At 42.2% G+C, this 23559-nt stretch overlaps 1 protein-coding gene across 1 annotated transcript in view; it reads right to left on the bottom strand.

Annotated features, from left to right (window-relative positions):
* The window catches only part of LOC144629924 (dynein axonemal heavy chain 6-like), a 68132-nt gene that overhangs the window by 4266 nt on the left and 40307 nt on the right, over positions 1-23559 (bottom strand). Inside the window, exons 40-59 of the mRNA XM_078488175.1 lie at positions 21716-22828; positions 20754-20971; positions 19484-19703; positions 18255-18557; positions 17277-17600; positions 16224-16678; positions 15375-15573; positions 13979-14359; positions 13015-13227; positions 11912-12067; positions 10812-11261; positions 8773-9820; positions 7834-8088; positions 7044-7271; positions 5732-5942; positions 4812-4914; positions 4413-4637; positions 2586-2783; positions 1918-2108; positions 724-1102 (exon numbers count right to left, since the gene is read on the bottom strand). Coding sequence (XP_078344301.1) covers positions 724-1102; positions 1918-2108; positions 2586-2783; positions 4413-4637; positions 4812-4914; positions 5732-5942; positions 7044-7271; positions 7834-8088; positions 8773-9820; positions 10812-11261; positions 11912-12067; positions 13015-13227; positions 13979-14359; positions 15375-15573; positions 16224-16678; positions 17277-17600; positions 18255-18557; positions 19484-19703; positions 20754-20971; positions 21716-22828 — 6870 coding nt within the window. The remainder of the gene's footprint in view (positions 1-723; positions 1103-1917; positions 2109-2585; positions 2784-4412; positions 4638-4811; positions 4915-5731; positions 5943-7043; positions 7272-7833; positions 8089-8772; positions 9821-10811; positions 11262-11911; positions 12068-13014; positions 13228-13978; positions 14360-15374; positions 15574-16223; positions 16679-17276; positions 17601-18254; positions 18558-19483; positions 19704-20753; positions 20972-21715; positions 22829-23559) is intronic.

The following is a 23559-nucleotide window of genomic DNA, read 5'->3' as shown; positions in this document are numbered from 1 at the left end:
AATTTATTGTTTTCATTTCACAAGTAGAATAAAATATTCGCGTCCGATCTGTATTGGCGTTTACAATGGCTCGCCTATCGGCTCGCCATTGTAAACGCCCATACAGATCTCCCGCTCATATTTTATCTACTACATAAAACGGAAACCGAAAAAAGAACTTTTGTATGAAACCTGGTCTGGCTACCACTGATTTAATAAACGTCGAGTTGTGTAATACGTATGTGTAAGGTGATAGATACTTCAAAGAAAATGCAAAGCAAAAAAAGAGTTAATATCGTAAAAAATGTTGTGGTTAATCATCGTTGTAGAGTACAATAATAATAAAATATTTTTCGTTTGTCTCACGACGTAGTCACTTGTGATGTTGATCGCGACGTTTCGACTGCACACTGCTAGTCTTCATCAGGCGATAAAGTCGTCTGGTCGGGTGTAACCTTATAATGCACGCTGCTGTGCTGTGATTGGTTGGTTTTCAACAGCTGTGATTGGTGCATTTCGATCCCTTAGCGGTCCGCTGTCGTTCAGTTCCCCTGAAGACTAGCAGTGTGCTGTCGAAACGTCCCGATCTTCATCACAAGTGACTACTTAGTGAGACAAACGAAAAATACTTTATAATTATTCTAAAAAGAGTTATTTCGGTAGAATCGAGCGACAGCGAAAAAATGTTTCATGCAAACACTTGAAACACTTTCTAAGACAAAGGACATTTTTGTAGTTACATACCTCCCAAGCCTTAGGAACACGGTTGCTAAGTAACGCATTGTACGCTTCCTCTAGCTGTTCAGACATGAGCACTTCACCCTTAACTGCCAATCGCAATGATGAGAGTGACGTGTAAATAATTCCCAACAACCGGTCAAACCGGTTTATTTCCTGCCTCAAGACTGTGACGTAAACTGACTGATCGGCGTGATCAGCCAAAGGATCCTGGGATAGTTTCTTTTGACTCATCTGCTTCAGGCGATCTGGAGAAATAGACCCGAGCCTTGGGTCCATCAGACCAGCGGTAACTCCATCGGAGGTAGAGTCCACGCGTTGGGGAAGGTACTTTAAAGTGTCACTTACAAGTTCTAAGACAATGTCATCATTCGTTTTGTTTGAACTGTTATAGAAATGAGAAATAAAACAAGTTAAGCGCATCTTCTTAGGGACGGGAGAGAAATGACTAATTAGTGGTGGCCGCTTAACTCGGACATCCGAAGTGTGACGAGGAGTCCCACTACACAATACACATCAAGTGATAAGCAGTTTGGTTTTGCATTACAACACTTAATGATTGGTCTATAAAACCCGCGTGTGTCTCTCTCTCTCTCTCTCAACAATTTAGAAATAAAATCTTAACCAATCGTGACTTGCTCACACACGTTTTTCCGCGCTTTGTGCAGGCTACATGTTTTTGCTTTGAGTTTTAATTGGTTCACTGGATTGTCTGTGTTCTTCGCTGGTACCCATTTATACTCCTGGGTCAAGAGAGGCGCTGTGAGAGTTAAGTGCCTTGCCAAAGAACACAACCTTACGACCCCGGTGAGACTTGAACCAGGACTTATCGTTCCGAAGTCCAAAGCACTAACGATGAAGGCATTTCCGCCGCACACTGAACGGATTAAAAATGCTTTGTTCAATGAACGTTTTCGTGTACGTTAAATACTAGACTTGCTCCAAGTCACTAGTTTTTTTTTTCTTTTTATAAAAAAGAGTTATTTGAATAAATCGCTTACAATAAAAATAATATAAAATCGAGCATTGAAGACCACGCGGAATCTATTTGTTTGTTTGAGTGCGTTAGCGCGCGAAACTCTTTAAATCCACGAATGGCTCGTTTAACGCGTTTCACTATCAGCCGCCATTTTATTAAGCAGTCTCTTGCGAAGCAAACAAGCGACTTCAAGCAAATCTAGCTAAACACAAACTGCGTACCCTACAGCTGCCGTGAGCCTTGGTTGAGCTGCCAGCAGGTCGGCCGTGAGAGCTCTGCCCTGATTGGCAAGAAAAGCTGTGTCAGCATTATGGTCCATCCCGAATAGTTCGGGAGCGTCGACAGTAGGCAGGCTTTCAATGTACTCACAACATACTGACAATGATATTTCAGGGGGTGGTGGACGATACACCTGTATAAAAGACAGTAGCGATTGTGAGTGGTAGGCTAAATCAAGTTCTTTTATTCTTTGCAAGGGGATACCTGGTAAAATCTGTTATCTCTCACCTGATTGGTTTTGGTTTACTGGATGCGATTTTGTTCAAAAAGTGGGGTCCAGTTAAACACCAGTAACATTAAAAATAATTTTCTCCAGTTCAATCAAATTAAATCATATTATTACAGAATGATAGGCAAAAGTTTTCCTAAAGTTTCATAGACATCGCGTCAAAGCCGAAACAGTTATGACACAAAGTTTGACATGGACGAGTGCGCCTGGAATAACCACGGAGCCACCTCATGTTTCGGCGGCGAGTGTTCACGCTTAGATGCAAGCGACGGTAGTTATGCTCATGTGCGGTGTTATTCCAACGATTTTCCTTAAAAGTGCTCTTGTTTCAGAGTCATAAACTACAAAGAAATCGACGCAGATAGCACAACAAACACTCACATAGTCCACTGTGTAACCATAGCTCTCTTGTAAAGCCATTGGAGAGTAAAACTTTCCCAGAATGCTTTGCAGGCAGCGTTGGTCCCAGTGGTCTGTAACCCGACCGCCATATACAATCTCTCCAGTAAGGTATTTGATGGCTTTCCAAGGTACTTCGTGGTGCTCTGTTAGTAGCATATGCAGCATCAAAATTGATACCTATAGCATAAAGAGTAAAAGTCAAGTCGGCTTTTAAGCCTACTAGATTTCTGAAGTATAGAGTGTGTTCATGGCGGCCATATTGAGGAGTGAAACAATAAAATGATTTTCCTTTGGGGAAAAAATCATTTTTATGCAAATATATTTTATTGTTTGGCTGCCATGAAAACACTCCACAAAGTAACCAGGAGTATTCAACTACTGACTCATAAGCTGGAGGAATTAAGGAAAAATGTAACGCTTTGTGTTATTGCTTAGTATGTGAGGTGACACTAACAATACTAGCTCAAAAAATTAAATGCTAATTCGCTGATTTTGATATACTGAATGCGACGAGGTTTATTCCACGGCTTCTTCGACGTGTCCGTTTAACCATAACACTTAGCAAGGAAACTAAACTCAAGTGCATGAGGATTTTTTTGTTAGCGTAACGCTAAACTAATTAATGTACTGTCAAAATATTTCATGAAACTATTTGTTGAAACCGTAACCTATTTAATGGAACTCTATTAAAACTGTTTTTGTCCGGCCTCAAGAGTCCTTATGGGCCCGATGAGGATAGGTGAGTAAGTATTAAAACTGTTTGATGTGACGTTAAAATTGAATAATTACGGTACTTGACTGATTATTTTTGAAATACAGCCAACTCTCTCTGTCCGCTCTGTAGAGAGTCGAAGTAACACGACACCAGTAATTCTGAGATAATAAAGCTTAACCTTTGCACAATGCAACAAACCTTTGCTTACTGCAACAAGACTAAAATAATAAAAGGCCCGTATTTGCTTGTTAAAGCAAAAGTTGAGAGCTTCTACGCAAACTGTAAAACTGTAAGTAGAAAACGACCTCTTTAGTGCCCATACACGTAAGCAGAAAAGCAATGTTTTTGGTTAGTAAGCTTGGTATACACGTATCCTTAGGTTGCTGACTTTTCTTTTAGGTCAATACGAAGTTTGGAAGTATTTTCACTAATAATACATGATAAAAAAAACACTTCTCAAGTGTCCGTTAATGATTTCAAAGTGTCCATTGTCCGTCTTAGAGAGGTGTCCGTCTTATAGGGAGTTTGGTTACAGTAAAATGACTGAAAAACGGCAGGGACCGTCACCAGGTGTCCGTCTTATGGAGGTGTCCGTTAAGAGAGAGTCGACTGTACCGCCATACATAAGTTATTTAAAGACCCGGGGGGGGGGGGGGTACCCAAAAAAGTTTTGTACGGGGAGGCTCCGCCCCGAGCTCTTACCCCTTACCCTTTTATATACCATTTTGCCAGAAATTGTTCCCCTTTCGTATACCTTTTAATGAAAAAAGGTACCCCTTTCATATACCTGAAAGTCATGGTATAGAGTTAAAACATGACGTTTTCTTGTCATTTTTAAGTAGCGCTTTATAAATTGAAATAATACAGCCATAAATTGCATCTGTTCGAAATATTTTAATTGAAGGCCCTTTCAAAAACCTAAATGACAGATTTCCATACCCTTTTGTATACCTAAACTTGTGGAATCCCTACCCCTTTTTATACCTGAAGCCTGAAAAAGGTACCCCTTTCGGGCGGAGCCTCCCCGTATAGGCCATTATAGGGAGTAACCCCCCCCCCCCCCTGGGTTTAAAGAAATGACCAGCAAATACCTCCAGATCCGAAGCTGTGAACTCATACGGGATATTCCATCCCAGGGCTCCAAACTTCTTTCTCTCATGCACGACTGCATTGAAAAAACACAAACCAAACAGAAGTCTCTTCCAAGCGGGCCCAGGACCCGAGTCCTCCCAGACAGACTCGGTCACCACCCCGCCCACTCCCCCCAGGGAGCGGAGCAGGTTGGCTTTCATGCCTGGGGGAGGCTCGACTGTCATCTACGAAAAATAAAAATCATTTGTGAGCAACATCTTGAAGACTTATGTAAAATACTTTCTTGATGTTATTAAATTCTCCTAACTAATTCTGGACAAAATGTATGAGGGCAAGTTGAGAAAGAACTCATGTGTTAATCACAACAGATGGCATAAAAGTTAAACAACAGTAAACACCTTAAGTCCAGCCTGTAAGATGGAGACTGGAAAAGAAGGATCTGGTTTGGAGCTCAGCCACATTCGAAAGTTTGGATCCACTTCTGTTTCTGGACGCAATATTCTGAAAATTACCAAAACAAAACTCTTACATCAAACTGCTCTGAGCAGCCTTGTTAGTAATAAGAAAGTGATTAACCTCCAAAAGTAGGTTAGAGTCTGCATTCGAGCCTAGTGATCCATCAGGCCAGAGCTTATCCCGATCTCAGTAGCATTAAGCGACTAGGAGTATTGCTACTCCCCCCTGGATGAGATGCTATTCCATCGCAGGGTTACCTCCAGCAGTAAATTCGCCAGTACCTATTTATACACCTGGGTGGAGACAGGCACAGTGAAAGTAAAGTGCCTTGCCCAAAAACACAACGCATAACCCCTACCAGGGCTTGAACCCGGACACCTCGACCCGGCGTTCTGCACGCTAACCATTAGACCACTGCGCCTCCCAATTCCGCTCCAAAATTATTTTCTGTTTAAACAATTCGGTCCTACTTGAGAAAAATAACGACAGTATATAGTTTTGCTTCTCAGATACCATTCTATCTGTATTCAGCCTTTATATGCAATGATTTTACAAACATCTAAAGTGTCGATAAGGTGCAGATTGACAAACTGACAAAAAATTCTAGTATGCAAGGTGTTGAACGTTTTATAAAGCGAGGTATCACAATATTCTTACTCTCCGCTCCTCTTACCTTCGCACAATCATCTGAAGACGACACAAAAATGATACAGCATCTTACTCTTCCCTCCCCTCAACTTAAACAATTCAACTCAACTTAACAATTCTTACTCTACCCTCCCCTCAACTTTTCACAATCATGTGAAGACGAGACACAAATAATAAAGCATCATGACAATTCCTACTCTACCCCTCCCCTCACCTTCTCACAATCATCTGAAGACGCGGCATAAATGAAGCAGCGTGATGACAATTCTGTAAGAAGACCCACTTTCCTTTCTGTTGGTATGCCTTGGTGATAGCTTCCTCAGCTCTCGGCCCCTGACCCCTCCCTAGTGAAATCATGTCCAAATGTAGTGTACTTCCTCGAGTCTCTCTGGCAAACCGCATAAGCTGTGACGTAGGATCTGAGCCTGCGAACAGGACAGAACGTAGCTTGTCAGGTTGCTGATTGGTTTTCAGTTCCGCGCGAAAGTTTGGAACCGAGAAACAACCAATCAGACGTACTACACAAATTTTTGTTGAGCTACGACATCACTATGACATTTTTCAGGTGGAATCTTTATAATTAATAACAAAAATAAGCGAAAAAATGACGTTTCGGTGTCATCCTGGCACCATTATCAAGTAGAAAATGTGCGAAAGTATTTATTTAGGCTTTCAACAGACAATGCACTCATAACCAGTGTTTGTCACCTCACTGGAATGAACATGAACATGAACGCTGAACAGTTAGTATTTTAATCTTAATTAATTTATTCATTTTCGCACCTCCATAAATTAGTTTCTTTTCGAACATTTTTTCTACTTGATAATGGTGCCAGGATGACACCGAAACGTCGTTTTCGTTTATTTTTGTTATTAATTGTATTTCCAAATGTAATCTTATAGGAATCTTTATACTTGGACTAATACTTCTATGGGATAGTCCTTTTCCAAGAAGAAGGACTTTCTTATTCTTGTTTTCCAAGCAATACAACAGGAGCTTAAAACACAAATGTCAAGTAACGACGTAAACTTAACGGAAAACGCGAAGTGGATTTATTCTAAGGGAAAAGTTTTTTTTTCGGTCTTTTTACCAGTACTAGACAACAAAAACGTAACAATAGCCACAAAAACCGTTCGACGAAATTTGCGTCACATATAACGGGTCTAAACCTTTTTTCCTTGAGTTGAAAAGAGGTAAAACCTTCACTAGTCGACTGGCTAACAAATGAATTATGACTTTTACTTCTCTTAGTCTATTACAGTGCAACACTCACTAAACAGATTACCCAAAACTCTTGTTTGAACGTTCATTTTGGAGTTAAGTATAGCTGCTTGACGCAATCATCTGCCATTTGATATTTATACATTACGTATGTGATTGTTGTGTTATGCCAAACAAGTCTTAAGATGTAACTTGCATTAAAGCTCAACAAAACAAGATGTGGATTAATAACCTAACTAGAAGTAATTTCAACTTTCCAGAGAAACGAAGCTCCAACTTAGCAAATTCACATTAAAACAATTACCTGGAGACAGGATAAAGATGAGTGGTTTCCGATTGTTAGACTCTTCAAAAATCTCCTGCAGATCAAACCCAACACTCGTGACAAATTTGGAGCCCATTTGCTCTTTAACAAACAACCTAACAGACTCCACCAGGCATTCAGGCCGTAACACTTTGACGATAATAAGACGCTGGAAACTTGTAAGAATGGAGGCATCCCAGCCAAGGTGAGGAGATTGACGGTCTTTACCTGTGAAACGAAAAAAAAAACTATAACTAGGGATTTCATTTCATACAAAAGAAAGAATGTTTCGTGTAATTATTCCCGCAGAAATACCAGAACTATGCGCGTAAATAAATACTATGCGTCTCTCATACAACTGTTTTCGTTTTGAAAGATTCACAAAAAGCTCATAGGATGTTTGCTTCCATTGGCAAACTTCTTTAAGTAACAACAAGAAAACAGTATACTTATAACTTTTTTTTCTCAAATTTACTTTATCGTCTTCTAATTTTGTACCAATTCCAACAAATGTCTTTGCACATGCGATGTAGTCGTAAACCATTTGTATTTTTTATACTACAATACAGTTGAAACTCCTGTGAGCGAACAACCACAACCACCAACAACCACCTACAACCACCACTTAATTCTATCCCCAGGGTAGCCTTTATGGAAAAGTTCAACTGCACGTGACACAGTAAGTTGACATTGCGTGACATCTGAAATTGCGTGACAACTGTGGTTTTCGTATTTGTTTGACCCTAGGGTAACGTTGTGGAAGTAAATAGTGTGTCACAACACTACGTACCGTCTGTCTGTGTAGATCTATCATCCGTGAGCCTTGGTTCATTTTCGAGAAATGCAAACGGATTCTCGCTTGTGGAAAACTTGCTCCAAAAGGCGCCATTGACAGCGATGTTACTACAGAGGCCAGAAAACGCAGGAATCGACGCTGACAGCTGAAGACATTCCTTCCACGTGGATTCGTTGATCCACTTGGCAGGTGACTTGTTCATTTTAGACATGTACTGACCCATCGTCCCTGCTGCTTTCATTTGATATGCTGCAAAACAAATTCAAGAGTCACCATCACACAACGGGTATCTAATGAGGAAACCTAAAGGAGGCGAGGAGTGGGGGGAGGGGGGGGAGGGGGTGCTCCGCTGGGGTCCAGAAAACCTATCTCGTGTCCAAAAGGCACCCCCACTAGTAGTTAAGTAGTAGCAAAGTGTATACCTCATCTCCGAGCGGAGGTGGAGAGGAGTTACTTATTTTTTAAAACGTCTATCCGAGATGTAACCACTGGACAAAGCGCACAAAAAACCGATTCTGACCTGCCAGATTTTCATTAATATGAAACTGACTTTTTCATGGCATATTGTACATTCAAAAGCTCTGTAAACTTTAATCTAAACCTGATTAGGCAACGAAATCCCGGGTTCTTTAACAATCGAAATATCTATCATGATGAAAATTTAGAGTCGGTGGGTGCAAGCGCCGGTGGCATGGACGTCTAGGGAGGTCCGGAGATATTTTTTCCGGGAAAATTTTTGAAAAATCATGTTGTTGAAGTCCACATTTCCTGCATTATATTAATCGGCATTTTATAAATTGGTAACTGGGTAATTTCTTTAATTTCAGAGCAAGATGTTTTCGCTTTATAGATGATCACAACCCTTACCCTCGTGACTTCCGTTATTAAATTTGTTATAAGTTAAGGAAAGCAAGGAATTTATCGCACTCCAACCTGTTTTAGTCACTGATCCTCTTTCAAACTCCTCTTCATTCTCGAGCCTGTCCGTAATAGCAGCGACCGCTGATCCACGAAGAAACCAGTTCCACTCTGCCTCGTGAATAGCTGCATCACGTGACTTCACCATATCGTGACGCACAATACCCACGCACAGCATGAAAGAAAACGTCAGTTTGTGACGCGCGAAAAGCGCGTACGAAACGACGCGGTACACGCTTTCCGTTAAAAGCTCTACTAAAGCCTGGAGATACTCGGGTAAGGCGTTTGCATCTTTTGGCCGAATGACGGTTTGCTTTCGTTTGAAGCCAGGTCGGTTCACTGTTGACACCTGAAGCTTGTCCTTCCGGATTGGTCGAAGAGTTCCCGCGCTGCCGGGCGCGATAGGTGACTCGCTTCGTTGCGCCTGAGCAGGGTCTTGAGCTGATTCGATGCAGTTTTCAAACAGGTCTGTGAACCAGGGGAGAGAGAACTGGTACATAATATCCACGTATGCTAGATCCGTGAGGACAAAGTACAAAACCGCCCCGCGGGTGGCCACGGGAAGGTACTTCTCTCGGCTCTGGTTGATCTTCTCCTCGGTGTCTTCTGATTGGACGACGCGCAAGTGAATGACATCGGCCATTTTCTTGCTCTCGTCCAGGGTCGTGATCAGGTCTTCGTCGTCCAGGATGTTTCCACGTGATGAGTGAAGCAAGGACAAACATCGATCTTCCAATTCTCTCAACTTGTAGCGATCCGTGACCAAGCCGTGTAGCAGCTCCTTTCTGCTCTCCTCCAGCTGAGGTCTCTCTTTCTGCACCACGCGTGACAGCAGCTGGTCTTGCAGTCCATCGAGCGTGACGGTGAAGTTGATGACCGAGACTTTAATGCACACTTCCGGTAGGAAGTGCGGGTTGGCCAAGGGCGTGGTCATGTATAACCGGAAGTTGCTGTTATATTCGATCTCGGTGTCACCAATCAACATGATGGCTTGATTGCCTCGCTGTATCGTGTTTTTACCCAGGATTGGGTTGAGCGACGGATCTAAGTTTTCACTCAAATCCTGAAAAGAAAGAAACAAAACATCAAGAGAATAAATGATATACTGAGGCCATTTTAGAACAGTCGAACCTCTTTAATACGGACACCAAACGGACAGGGAAGAGTGTCCGTATTATGAAGGTGTCCGTAGTGCAGGGGTAGAGTTTATATGAATTTTGGTCTCTTTCAGACCAGGCTCACTGTCCGTAATAGGGAGGTTTACGTATTATAGAAGTAGCCGTTAGAAGGGGTTCGACTATAATAGGATGTCAGCATTACAGAGGTAGAGTTTATATCAGTTTTGGTCTCTTTCGGACCAGGCGAATCGTCCCGCAATAGGGAGGTGTCCGTATTATTAAGGTGTCCGCAGAGGAAAGCTTCGACTCTATTGTGGGATAGCATCTCCTTCGCAGCATGGATCATAGACCGTTTTACAGATATTGATTTTGCCCCCAGCGCATCCTATAATATATATTTTTTTCTTTTATTATTGTAACTGCAGAATTATCACAATAAAAGAATAAATCATTTCAATAAGCATTATAGGATACCAAGGGGGCAAAATCAGTATGGTCGCCGTATACGTAAAACTGCCTATTCTAAGGCAACCAAGCCAAAGCCCATCTTCAGGCGCCCATAGTAACAAGCCAGGAACCAATGTGTGAAAGATATACCTACCAATGAATAAATACTTTTAAAAATGGGAGGGTGGGAGGGCAAATAAGCGATCAAGAAAAACAGTGGATAAAAAAGCACATGACATCGCCCCTTGACCTCTTCTCCAAACAAATACAGTCTTACTTCTCCTAATGGACACCTCTGCAATACGGAAACCTCTCTATTACCGGAAGTTTACCTAGCCCAAAAGAGACAAAAATTCATATAAACTCTACGAGTCCTGTAAATCGGGCACCTTCATAATACGGACGCTCTTTTTTGTCCCTTAAGTGTCCGCATTAAAGAGGTTCGACTGCACAAGATTATGCACCGAACACTCATGAGATTAAACTCACCTCGACCAAAACAGGTTGGCCTAAGGGAATAGCGCTCTCTAACGTCCTGAGGTAACTCGGATCTGAGGCCTTGACAATCTTGAGCCCGTTATCCTTTTCGGTCTGCGTGATCCACTTAGACGCTTGCTCTTGCGGGTCAATCAAGAGCGGCCAGCGGCGGCAGTGCTTAATGAGTGTGGCATTCTCGATGGAATGTTTATCGTGTGGTAAACCCTTATTGAGCCATTTCTGTATCTCAATTGGCTCCGAAAGAAATTCGGTCAGTTCAAAGTTGTCGGATACTGGGATATTCTCTGTTTTACAGAGCTGCAGCCAGTTAGAGAGAAGACGGTGTCGGTAGGATGAGGTGAAAGCTCCAAGGTAGGCCACAGCCGCTGATGAAACCAGCGTGTCACCGATCAGTCCTTGTGCATGGTCCTCTTCAGAGCTCACTGAGTTGCTCCAGCGAACCTGTGAAAAAAACTTTAATTAAGTACACGTACTTTCTGAATTTGTTCACGAACTTCTGCCGTGGTGGAACTTCAACCTTAGTTACAATGTTGGTGCACAATTCGTTGAGTCAGGTAACAGCTCTCGCGAGGTCCTACGTGAATGATGACTCGCTACCCTTTTGAGAGACCAATAGAACAAACAACAGAAACAATGATCCTAGTCCCAAAATCAGTAGCAACTGCTACACAAAAGGACCAGAGAATTACAAGCTTACGAGAGCTGTTACAATAGTTAGGGGCGGGAGAAAAAAAAAAAGGGGGGGGAGGGGGGGGGGGGTAAAAGGGGGGGAAAAAAAAGAGGGAAAAGGGGGGCTAAAAAAGAAAGAGGGGGGAAAAAGTAAATATCCTGGGCCCCCGAATTAAGGAAGAGGGGTTATTTTGGCTTTTGAGCGTGTTTTCCCTAGTGGGAAAACTGCCTTTGTTTCATATTGTCTCCTTCTCTCTTGCACTTTTCAATGTTACCTAGAATAATATGCGTACAAGCCAAAAAGTGCGTGCTCATTGTGCTGACGAACAGTGAATCAGAGAAAAGCGGGATATCAAAAACAGTGTCCCAGATAATGAGCTACTAAGCAAGACAACAATTAGCTACCCCTCCCTCCACCGTACCTGCTCTTCGGCTAAGGCCGCCGTCAGCACTGAAGCCCTCTGCAGCCTGATAATGGTAAGCTCCTTCTTCTGTTTCAGCTCCTCAAGCTGCGCTACGCTGTCGTCATACTGCTGCTGTAGCAACTGAAGCTGTTCTTGAATCTTCAGCAGACTTGACTACAAGACAAAATATCAGCCTCAAAGTTCTCCTTACTTCTGTCAATACGTTCCTTATGATTCATCTTGAGAGAATTTCTTATTGCATCAACCTTTTAACTCTTTTATTCATCCAAACAACTTTTTGAATCTTTTATTCATCCTAAGGGAATTTGTTATTGTATTAACCTTTTAACTCTTTTAATCATGTTGAGAGATTTTGATATCGTATCAACTTTTTTACTCTTTAATTCATCTTGGGTGAATTTCAACTTTTCAACATTTTCATTCTCGTAACTTTCACAGCGGTTTTTTTTTTTATAACTAACGCTGACTGAAACCAAAACAAAGGAATCACGTGTGACCAATCACAACGCATTTGCATACCGCCGAAACCAGTGCTCACAGTAAGATGTACCAACCATTTAGGAACCCATTTCACGCTTTACGCTCGTATTGTTTAGGAGAAGGTGCAAGGTTAACAAACGAAAAGCTACAGTGACAGTTTCAAGCCATGCAAGAACGGAAAAACACGCGTACCGAAAAAGATGGCGACTGGTACATAAACCTATAATTCCTAGCGCATGAAAACCCTAAAACGCTCATACAAACGCACAGGAAACTTAAAAAAACTTCAAACTCTACATTAACAATGTTGTTAGTACAAGGCCGAATTTCGCAGAAACGTCGCTGTCTTTGTACCCTAGTGGCTGTGTTAGGTTCGCAGGGTATTGTGGTAAAATGTACAGTCGCCATCTTTTTCCGTACGGTGGATTGGCTTTCCTTTTACTCTGATTGTGATTAGGAAGAGCAATAACAGTGCGGAGCAAACCTACACCAACTAAAGAAAGGTAATTACTTACAAGAAAAACTCTTTACAACACAATACTGTAAGCAAAAACTTTAAAATCACTCTTCACCCTGAGAGTAACAAATGCACCCCCTTGCACTTGAATTATCATTTATACCTGTTTTTGTTGCAAGTTTTCTTTGGCGATCGCAAGAGCAACCTGCGCCTCTTCACATCGCCTCTGTTTGGGTTGAACGATCTTGTACACCTCAGCATAATTCTCCAGCGCTAATACCCACTGACACATGGACTTACAAGCCACTGATATTTTGCCAACTGCCTCTGGGTTGAACTCTGGATGTTGAGTGTACCGCTTTAAACGGGTGAATACCTGGAATAACGAAGGAATCAAGTTCAAGCAACAGGAAAAATGGTTATTATTGACCGCAACAGGAAACATGGTTGTTACTGACCAAGTGTGAAGTCCAACTGTTGAAATACTAACCAGGTTATTTTTCGTTTTGCTCGCTTTAAAAATCAGGAGTTAATAATATTGACGGCAGCGAAAAACGTAATCGTTAGTTAGGTTTGGAATTCACAGGCGCAGAAATTCTCTTTTAAAAGAAACCATCGCGAATTACTTATCCGGTGCATTTCAACAGATTAATTATCAAACTCAGAAATAACGGCACGAAAACTTACCGCTTCTTTGGCACAACTGACCAAGCAATGATCGTTGTATTGGCTTGGTACCGTACTAGTGACCTACAATGCTATAAGCCTCTTGAAAATTTGCTGAAAACTTCTAAATCAGAAATAATTAAAAACTCACGAAGTACTTGTGTACTCATCAACATAAACTCCTTTCAAAGCTCTTATTTGTAACATTTTTTATATGTTCTTTCGTTGAAAGTTTGTTTTGCAAACCGAAATATCGGGCAAATATATTCTACAATTCTTTTATTTTATTTTGGTCTCAATCTCTTTTCCTTGAGATAGGGGTCAGCTTTCTGTTTTTTACTAATCCAGGTCTTCAAAAGATACGGCACTTTTCATTGAGTTTGTCGTTGTGGACTTGCCTATATTTGAGTTTTTACACTCCTTACAGGACACTTCACAAATCAGTCATATGAGGTACTCACCTTATCAGGGACACTGTTCTTGTCATAACTAACAAGCTTCTTCAAAAATCCCTGATCACCCAACAGCAGTTTAGCCGAGTTCCAATCCGGCTTCTGCTGGAGCAGAACACACACTGCAGACAGCACTGTCATGACCATAGTGGGGGGCTTGGTGTACACGCGGATCTCGGATATGTCGGATTTGTCCAACGCGTCCAGCGCGGCAATGGCTGCCTCTAGCTGTGGTAAGGCTCCCTCTAGGTCCCTCTGAGCTTCATCCGCTATCGCCTGGACTCTCGTGGCTTCTTCGTTCATGATTTCTTCTTCTTTTTGTACCACACTGTGTACCTGGTCTACGGCTTCTTGGTCGCTGGCTAGTTGTTCCAGGAGCTTTTCTGTGTCCTGTATGTGACAAGTGAAAGGGGCTGAATGAAAAAGACATCTGGACAAATGAAAGTGCAGAGTAGACTACCAAAAAAGATGGTAGACTGTCCCCTATTGTTTCGTGAAATCGTAGAGGTCAATCGTTGAATTGGACGGGCCGCCATCTTGGTTTCTAAAGACGAGCGAAAACTGGGCCAGGGAAGAGTGCAAAATGCCCGTGGGTAGGGGCGCTGAATGTTAATAGCGTGGGGGTGGAGGAGCGCCCCCAGCACCCTTACTCACTGGCATTTTGCACTCTCCCCTGCTTTAACTCGTCTTTAGAAACCAAGATGGTGGCCCTTCGAACTCAACGATCGACCTCCACAACTCACCTGAAAAAATAGGGGACTGTGAACAGTCTAAAAAGATGGCGACTTGTACATTTACCCATAATTCTTAGTTTGCGAAAACCCTAAATAGCTTATTAAAACGTACGTGAAAGTTCTAACAACTTCAAACCTGGCATTAACAATGTTGTTAGTACAAGTACAAAGGCAAATTTCGGGGAAAAAATATGGCTTGTCTATAGTACCTATTGGCTGTGTTAGGTTCACAAGGTATTGTGGTAAAATGTACAGCTGCCACCTTTTTCCTTACGGTGGACTGGAAGAAAATTTGTGAGTAAAACAGTAAAAGTGCACGGAAAAGGAACGAAAAACGTCGAGTTTCAAGGTAATCATTGACGTAATATATCAAACACAAGAGACAGTGTTTCATCAGGATATCCAAACATCGAGAAGAGAGTTGAAAATACGACGCGCAGCGGAGTATTTTAGACGACATTCGAGGTGTTTAGATATCCCGATGAAACACTGTCTCTAGTGTTTGATATATCTTCTCAATCGGAAAAATAAAATCGTAAAATCTATGCTAATTAAGACCGGGTATCAAAACCTCCTTCACGGTTATGATTTTCTTTGTTTTAACTTGACGAATTATTAATGAGTTTGCGAAGCACCAAATATTAAGTAACGGCAACTTCTAAACTGCATACCTTAGCCTTTTGTTCAAGTTTAGGTCCCAGTTGTAGCAACTCTGTCTTCATTGTGGCGACCAAGGCATTTGACTCTGAAAGCTTCTGCAGCCCCGTACACAGTCTCTCTCGGTTGAAACTAATCTCAGCTCGCTTCTCGTTCAACTTGGACAGATAAAGACGAACAAACTCCAGGTAGCTGGTTGGAGTGGTGTAATACCTGGTAGGAGTGGTGTAATCCAAAGGATAATTTAGAAATGGTTTTGCACGCATTAATTACCAGTAGAATTGATTATTCTTTATGGACTCCCAGATTGTGAAATAGCTAAACTGCAGAGAGTGCAGAACGCCGCGGCTAACTTCGAGTCGCGCAAACATGCTCATATCTCGCCCGTTTCACACGAGTTACACTGGCTACCTGTTAGATATAGAATCCATTTTAAAATTTTACTTTTAACTTTAAAGGCTCTCGATAGCATGGCGCCAGCTTATATTAGTGTAAAATTAATGTAAGAAAGCACGCACGCTATTCACTGCGCTCTATAAAGTCAGGCACGCTTTAATTGCACCCAGCAGGGAAAATGAAAGTCTTTTGGTGACAGGTCTTTCAGTGTATCTGCGCCTACACTTTGGAATGCGCTTCTACCTAGCCTGCGAAATATTAGCTTTTTTATATATCTCGTCTTAAAACATCTTTTTAAATTAGCTTTTAACCTTTAGATCTTTTCAATAATATGTAGATATTTATTATATTTTATTATTTTATGTACATTTTAATATTTTAAGGTTTTAATATTGTAATGCGCTTTTGATCATTTTTTTATGTTAAAAATTCATAAATTCATAAATTATTATTATTATTATTATTACCTCCTGCGCAGTTCATCGTAGAATTTCTGAGTTTCTTCCTCTACGCTCTGGAAAGCTTCAACGAAGACTTTGGAGACACTTGCTATTAAGGCACTGTTCGACTCAGGATCTTTACCTAATTCGGAGGTCTCCAAAAAAGACACTGCGACCGATTGAAGAGCGTCGAGAGGCCACTTGTCAAACCAGTCGATTGTACAGCAGTTTATCAGGGGTGGGTACAGTCGACAGCGTCGGCGGAAACTTGATCCCGCAGGGGTGGTGGAGAGGACCATGTGTAGATTTTCTTTGACGCGTTGTAGAAAGAATTGAAAGATTCCTTCCTTGGTATCTTGCACGCCTTGACGGATGGCTTCTTTCTTAAGATCCAGGGAAATGCGCTCAAGGTCCTCATGATCGAAAAGACTGGATATTTCACCTCCGCTAAGGAAACTTGTGACATCTTCAAGGAATTCATCCTAAAAGAAGAACGATACTTAGATCCCTCCCATGCAGTGAAAACAATCAGAAAACATATTCCAATAGAACAGGTTGCTTTTTAAAGCGTGGGTTAGTTTATTACGGAATCACCGAACACAAATCCATTTATTGATAGAGAGAGTGCTTGGAATGTTTTCGCAACAATGTTTCCCAGTTTAGGCAGGCCTGAAGGAAGGCATATGTTTTGCTGTCCGGGTGGCCAAACTTGGAAACACTGTTGCGGAAACATTGTTTCTTGTTATGTTTCCTAGGTGGCTAAATTAGCGGGAAGCAAAAAAAAAATGTTTTGCTTCCCGGGTGGCTAATTGAGGAAACAATGTTCCAGGAACAAACTGTCACGCATGCGCACAAACTAGTCAACATTGCTTCCATGGTGGCTAAACTGGGCAACATATGATTTGGAGGCACAATTTGTGTCCGGGAAGCAAAATGTTTTTGAGCTGAGGCAGAAACATTTTTTGTTTCCGTGAAGCAATATTTGTTTCCGTAACATATGTTTCCCGTGTGGCTAAACTGAAAAACATTTGTCTCCGCAGCAATGTTTCCTAGTTTAGCCAGGCCTTTATCAGTACTAACCTTAACCAAATTGTCTGTTAGGAACAGCACGGTGTGGTGTCCTTTCACTCCAGCCCTTACAAATCCCTTTTTAAGATCGTCCCTGAACTCCATCAAGTAATACGTGCGTGATACGTAAGGTCGTAAAAACACGCAGTCTTCAATAAACGCGGCTAGCTTAGCGACCGTGGCCTTGCCTGTACCACCTATCCCTACCATCTGCATGTGCTTCCCGGGCTGACGGAAAACACGTGCCGCTCGTGTCACGTGCTGGATTGCCATGTCGAAGAATACAAAACGGTGCTCTACACTACCCCCTGACAGGTTGGCTTTGTCGTAGTATTCCTGGATAGGAATTGAAGAGTAAAATCGATTATTCAATCGTCTGCGTGTCTAAGATTAGCAAGAAAATGGATATTGTCTTTCCCCTCTAATCCATTCCTCAAATGGACAGGTTACAGTGTAAATGTTTAAGTTCATAAAAGTCCGAATTTAATGATGACCTCGAACAAACCAAGTCAAGTTAAGAATTAATAAAGAACACAAAAAGAGATTTTAAAAAAAATCGCCTCAAAAATCTAAGGGGAATCAATCATACCGCCTAGTTCCCTAATCCACCCTTGCACTGCTCAAACGATAAGTAGCCAATTAAGCTTTAATTTTGCGGCCAAACTAAACTTGACTGGATTCGAGGACAGTTTTTTAAAAAACTTGAGAACTCACCTTAAAAATCTGAAACAATCAATAATACTGCCTAGTTTAAGTTCAATCTATAACCCAAGCGAAATGTCTTTGAACATGCCACCTTTTTGGAAACAGATGGTCTTTGTAGTCACCTCCCCCTCCCAACTCCCCACACAATGTTGAGAATGATCTCTCCAAGCCAGGCCCAATATTCTAACGTTGCTTTGTGGGGGGAGGGGGCGTGACAGAAAATAACAACAGAGGTTAAGATTTGAAAACAAACAAACAACACCAACAAAGATAACGAATACCAACCTCTAAAATCTGGGGCAGTCGATCGTACTGTCTTACAAAGCGATACGCTCGAGCGCCATGACCAGAACCTGCATCCAGAAAGTCTCCAAAGATCAGCGGAGTCTTCTCCAGCTCCTCTGCAGTCCAGCGTGTTTTAAACCCATTGTGGAGCTGCTCTGACAGCAGTTGGTAGAAGTATCGGCGGTCGGCGTCGTTCGTGAGTCGATCGTGTAACACTCGGGAGGCTTCGTGACCGAGAAGCTGGGCGCAGTGGTCACGTGATGTGATGACGGATGGATGAGCCTGAAGTAAGCCTTCTATTACCTGAAAAAAAAGAAACGACACGATTCTAAGAGTAAGTAGGTGAAAGAAATTAACTTTGCAAAATTTTAAAGCTACATTGTTGTTCACAAAGAAGTTATTGGAGGAAAGAATATTTAGAAAACTTTTTAAATGTGCCCGCCATTTTCAGCTTTTGTAGGCGAAAAACTCGAGATATCGTTCAAAAGATGTTGTTGCTTACATTCCGATACTGTAGAAGAATTATGAATTATGAAAACTGTACGGCGAAGGGAAACCTTATTGCATTGCTGTCAGTTGTGTTACCGGAAGTCTGTTAAACAACCTTAATCAGTTTCACAGTGATCTCTTCCGTTTAGACACGCACCGCAAAACCTGTATTACCGAAACTCTCGTGTGGAAACAAAGGCGTGGCTGGCTAGGATCCTTAAAGTTTTCGGCATCATTTTCTGTAAAGCCATGTCATAGTCCAAGAGTAAATTTAGGGATAGATGTAAAAAAAACGTCAGCCTGCTTGCTTGCTTTCTGGCTAGTCTTTTTGCGTTGCGTCTTTAGGTGACACATTCTTTTATCGCAAATCAATAAAATGTTTTAAGAAAACGTGACCAGGTGCTGAGGCTTATGCGGTTTTCAGTGATATGCGAACTCTGAAATTCAATCCTCGACCAACGGTTTACGCTTTTTGCTGCAGTCAATCATCTTAGCGGACCTCTCGGGAAACAGCCGTTCACTGCAACACGGTCAAAAGGTCTTGTCTCTTGGTTGTGATTGGTAGATCTCGATCCATTTTGTTTGTTTCTGTTTTTCATGGTTCGTTAGCTGCTGCCATAATTATGACTGACGGCGGCAAAAAACGCAATCGTTAGTTGGATTTTCAATTTCAGAGTTTGCATATCACTAAAAACCGCAATAACACGTCCTGCCCTTATGTTATGTTTGTACTCATTTACCTTGTTTAGATCTCGCAGATTAAAGGTATAATGAGATTTAGCCGGGGTGGGGAGGAGGTTCGCGCTCAGTTCGAAGTACAGTCCCATAGCAGTAGAGACCAGGTCTTGACAAGCGTCCCGCACCTCGGGTGTGAAGTCTACTTTCTCCAAGAAGCGTCCTAGCTGTGTGGTGTAAATGTGATGCAGCCACTTAGAGGATGGATGTGGAAGATAGAGCACACTGGAAGGCAAGAAAAAGGGACATTCTAATCGGCAGAATTTATTTAACAGTCACTAGCTGGGAATGTGTAGGTAACCCTAGGAAATTTGTAGGTCACCCGTGGGAAATTTGTATTTCACCCGTGGGAAATGTATAGGTTGTCTGAAAGCGATGTTTAGGTTACCCGTGGGGAATGTGCAGGTTACCCGAGGGGAATGTGTCGGTCACCCGTGGCGAATGTGTAGGTTACCTGTGGGAAATGTGTACGTCACACTTGGGAAATAAAAGATAGTTTCATTCAAGAAGACTTTGACGTAGACATTGTATTCCGTCCGCCAAACGTTCAGAACTTTTGCGTAGACTACAGAATTTTCGCTAAATGTAAAGTACAGTCCACCCGCTTGCTAGCAGGGTCTCTGCTCGACGATTAGATAGAAGGATAGAAAAGTAAAGGAGAACTCTTCTTATCTGTCTTCCTTTCCCTTTCTAATCCCCAAGCGGAGTACCTGCCGACAGACTAACAGCACAACCTAAGTTGCCTCACACCTACGTTTACAAAAAAAATCAAAACCAAAGTAATCACTCTGGCCAGTCACAAAGGACATAGACAATCCAGTAAACCAATCAAAACTCAAAGCAAACGGGTGGAGCCAATATAAAGCGCGGGAAAACGTGCGCGAGCGAGCCACGGTTGGTTTAGATTTCACTTCTGATTGGATGAGAAATTGGCGCGACATTTTTAAACCAATTACTAAGCGTCACAATAAAAAACCAAAGCAAACGCGAATTACTTTCGACAATCAAGTGAAAACCGCTCTAACTGACCGTTGAATACAAGTTAAAAGCAACAACATCAAAATACGCTACTGTGAAGGAATTTCGTAAAAGGCGCCCATGTTCGCAAAAGAGAGGTGGCCCCTGCAGTAATTTAAAGTTACTTATCTGGGATATTCATACTGATTGCCGAATAGAGAGTGACTGCTTCACACAGCTCTGTCTCTGTTCTGCTACATGTGTATAATCGTTGAACTAAGATCTGTGTAGAGTCGAATTTTGGGACAACTTTCTTACCTGAAATGCCTTAGGAGTCGATCATTGATAGTACTTCTCCCACCCCCTGGGGGAGCACAAGCAGCTAGAAGTGTGACGTCATGGACCTCCTTCCACTGAAGCTTGTTCGAGTCGTAGAATCCTCTGGCGTCCAGGAACTGACGGAGCAACTCGAGAGGGGGCTGGGAATGGTATGGATCAGGTTGAGGCATATTGAGGTCGTCAACAAAGAGAAGAACCTGTACGAACAAAACAAATGGATTGACTCATATTTCTATTTGTTCAAAAGGCTTTTAAGTGGACTTATTTTGGGGTTGGGAAGGGGGGATTTATTAAATTATGTAATACAACTGCTGGGACTAACCCTTGTAAGAGTATTCCGGAGGAGTGAGAGAACTTAGGCAGTACTTTTAGTAAACAAAACACTTTATCTAAGACCAAGGCAATAAAGTAAGGTAAATGCAAAAAGACTTTCTCTCCGACCAGTTCGCGTGTGTGTAAGTCATGTGACCAAATACTATCGGAGCGGGGTTAGCCGTATTATCGAAAGGAATTTTGCTTTTTTAAAAGTATTTCGGTTTATAACTGCAACGGATATTACGTGTGAAAAATATTATTTGTGTACAGGAATACCGCATGGTAAAACCCTTTACATTCTCGTCCCATAGCCCTTTTCTTTTCTCCTAGCCAGCGGGGCCTCGGCACGAGAAACGAAGGGCTGGGGGACATAGGATTTTTGATTTGATTGATTTGAATTGTTTTGATATTCGTTTGAAACAAAGAAATGAAATCTTGAATGGAAGTCAAAAACGACATGACTCTCTCACACTGTGTATAGAAACATCGCGACTGCATACAGGAAGACCGGAAGTCATACAATTTAGGACTAGAAAACCTGCGTCTCCAGAGCCCTTCGTTTCTCGTTCCAAGGCCCCGCGGGCTAAGAGAAACGAAAGGGCTATGGGGACGAGAATGAGACAAACCTTCTTTCCTGGTCTTGGTCCCAGTACATCTCTCCCTCTCTTTACCAGTTTCGACTCGATGAACTTCCGTGCCTTGGCAGAGCTTGTGTAAGCTGAGAAATGCATGGAGTTAAAAACAACCTCAGAGGAACGTGCTTCTTCTCTTACTCCTTCACTCGATGTCATATCAATAATGCTGTCAACCAGATTTTTCTTGCCTGTTCTGAAAACCGCTCCTAGGATCGTTCCGGTACTCGTGCCAGTCCCACCCGCTTGAGACAGCCGGACTAACGTGTCCTGGATCAAGGCACTCTTTCCTACACCGGTTTCTCCGGTTAGCAAAACCGGTTGTCCGTTCAATGACATCAAGGCGACCAGAAAAGCGTAGCGAACAGTGTCAACGGTCGGGACAAGGGAACGATCGATTTCTAGTTGATTTTTCAGTGGCGGTGGATCGTCGAGAGTGTTCAGAGTATCCGAGATGGCAAACTGGTTGGAAACCGCTTTTGCTATCAGTGCCCGAGTGGAAGGTACTAAATTGCTCCACAAGGCAAACTGCCCGCTCTCCATGTCAATGTAATAGTTGGCCATACTTTCGTTCCCTGGAGGTAATCGCACTCCTAACGGGGAGTCGATATCAAACAGGTCACGGACTAAAGTGTCAAACATTTGCCACACTGGCGGAGGACCATCATTCGCAAAACTATCTCCAACTTCATCATCGTCTATGACAGGTTGAGAATGAAGATTACCACCGAACGCCCACGTGTATGCGAACACAAACACCTTTCCTAAAAAGCTCAAAAGCTGCGAAGGATTACGCTGGATAAATGACAATTTTTTGGTGTGGCCATCCTGCTCGGAGTCGTCGGCAAATGTGACGGTTTTAGCCGAAGTTGTTTCCGATATTTCTCCGCCATCTTCGGCAGTGTTCGGGGCTCCGCTTACGGTGATTCCGCCCTGACGGTTGATGATTTCCACGAAGCCACTGATTATGTTACACAGAGTGGAAACGATGCTGAGATTTGGCGCTGTGATGTATTGGAGCTTGTTGTAGGTCGAAAGAAAGCGAAGTCCTAAGTCAATACTGTGTTCAAACAACTGGAGAAGATGGTCGAACGCTTCTGGAGGGAACTATGAGAAAAAGAAAAAGCAATAACACATTTAGTGACTTTCAGGGTTTATCAAATATGGTGACAAATCAAGAAACAACTAAAAGAAGGAAAAAAAGGAATAATACATTCAGTGACTCTCAGGGTTCATCGAAAATGGTGATAAATCAATGCAAGAGACTACCACAACGTCTATTTCCTTGTGTGATTTGATATGAGATGATTGCCCACATTTGTATTGGGACACTGCGGAATACTTTAAACGTAAGCCCGTCTTCTGGAGAATTTTAACCAAATATTTAACAGTCAATCAATTCCAGCAGGGGAATGCTTTTAAAGCATTCCGACTCACACGGTGAGTTAGCTCAGGGGCACCCAACGGGAAAATTTTAATATAGGTGTCGGAACACCGTTTTTACGTTATAAGTGTCCTTTTGTAAACGCTAAGAAAAGTGTGTCTTTTCGGATAAACTTTCAAACCACAGAAAATTTTAGGGAACGAAACATTATTACCCGAATTTACTAGCCGCTGTTGCCTTCTCGGAAATCGTAGCTGGCCTTTTTTCGTGCCCAAAACGACATTTTTCTCTCGCCGAAAACAACAGCCATTACTTTCCCCCATGTCACGAAAGTTTGAGCTGTACAAATCTCCAGTTTTTCATCACACTTCCGAAAAATCGTAGGCGAATATAGGCGAACAGATATTCACCGAAACGGTCTGTTGGGTGCCCCTGTTAGCTCAAACTGGAACGT

Source organism: Oculina patagonica, chromosome 11 (assembly GCF_052425735.1).
Source record: "Oculina patagonica isolate OP01 chromosome 11, crgOcupat, whole genome shotgun sequence".
Taxonomy (NCBI): domain Eukaryota; kingdom Metazoa; phylum Cnidaria; class Anthozoa; order Scleractinia; family Oculinidae; genus Oculina; species Oculina patagonica.
The sequence above is the reverse complement of the archived record's forward strand: the minus strand, read 5'-3'. Positions and strand labels throughout refer to the sequence as shown.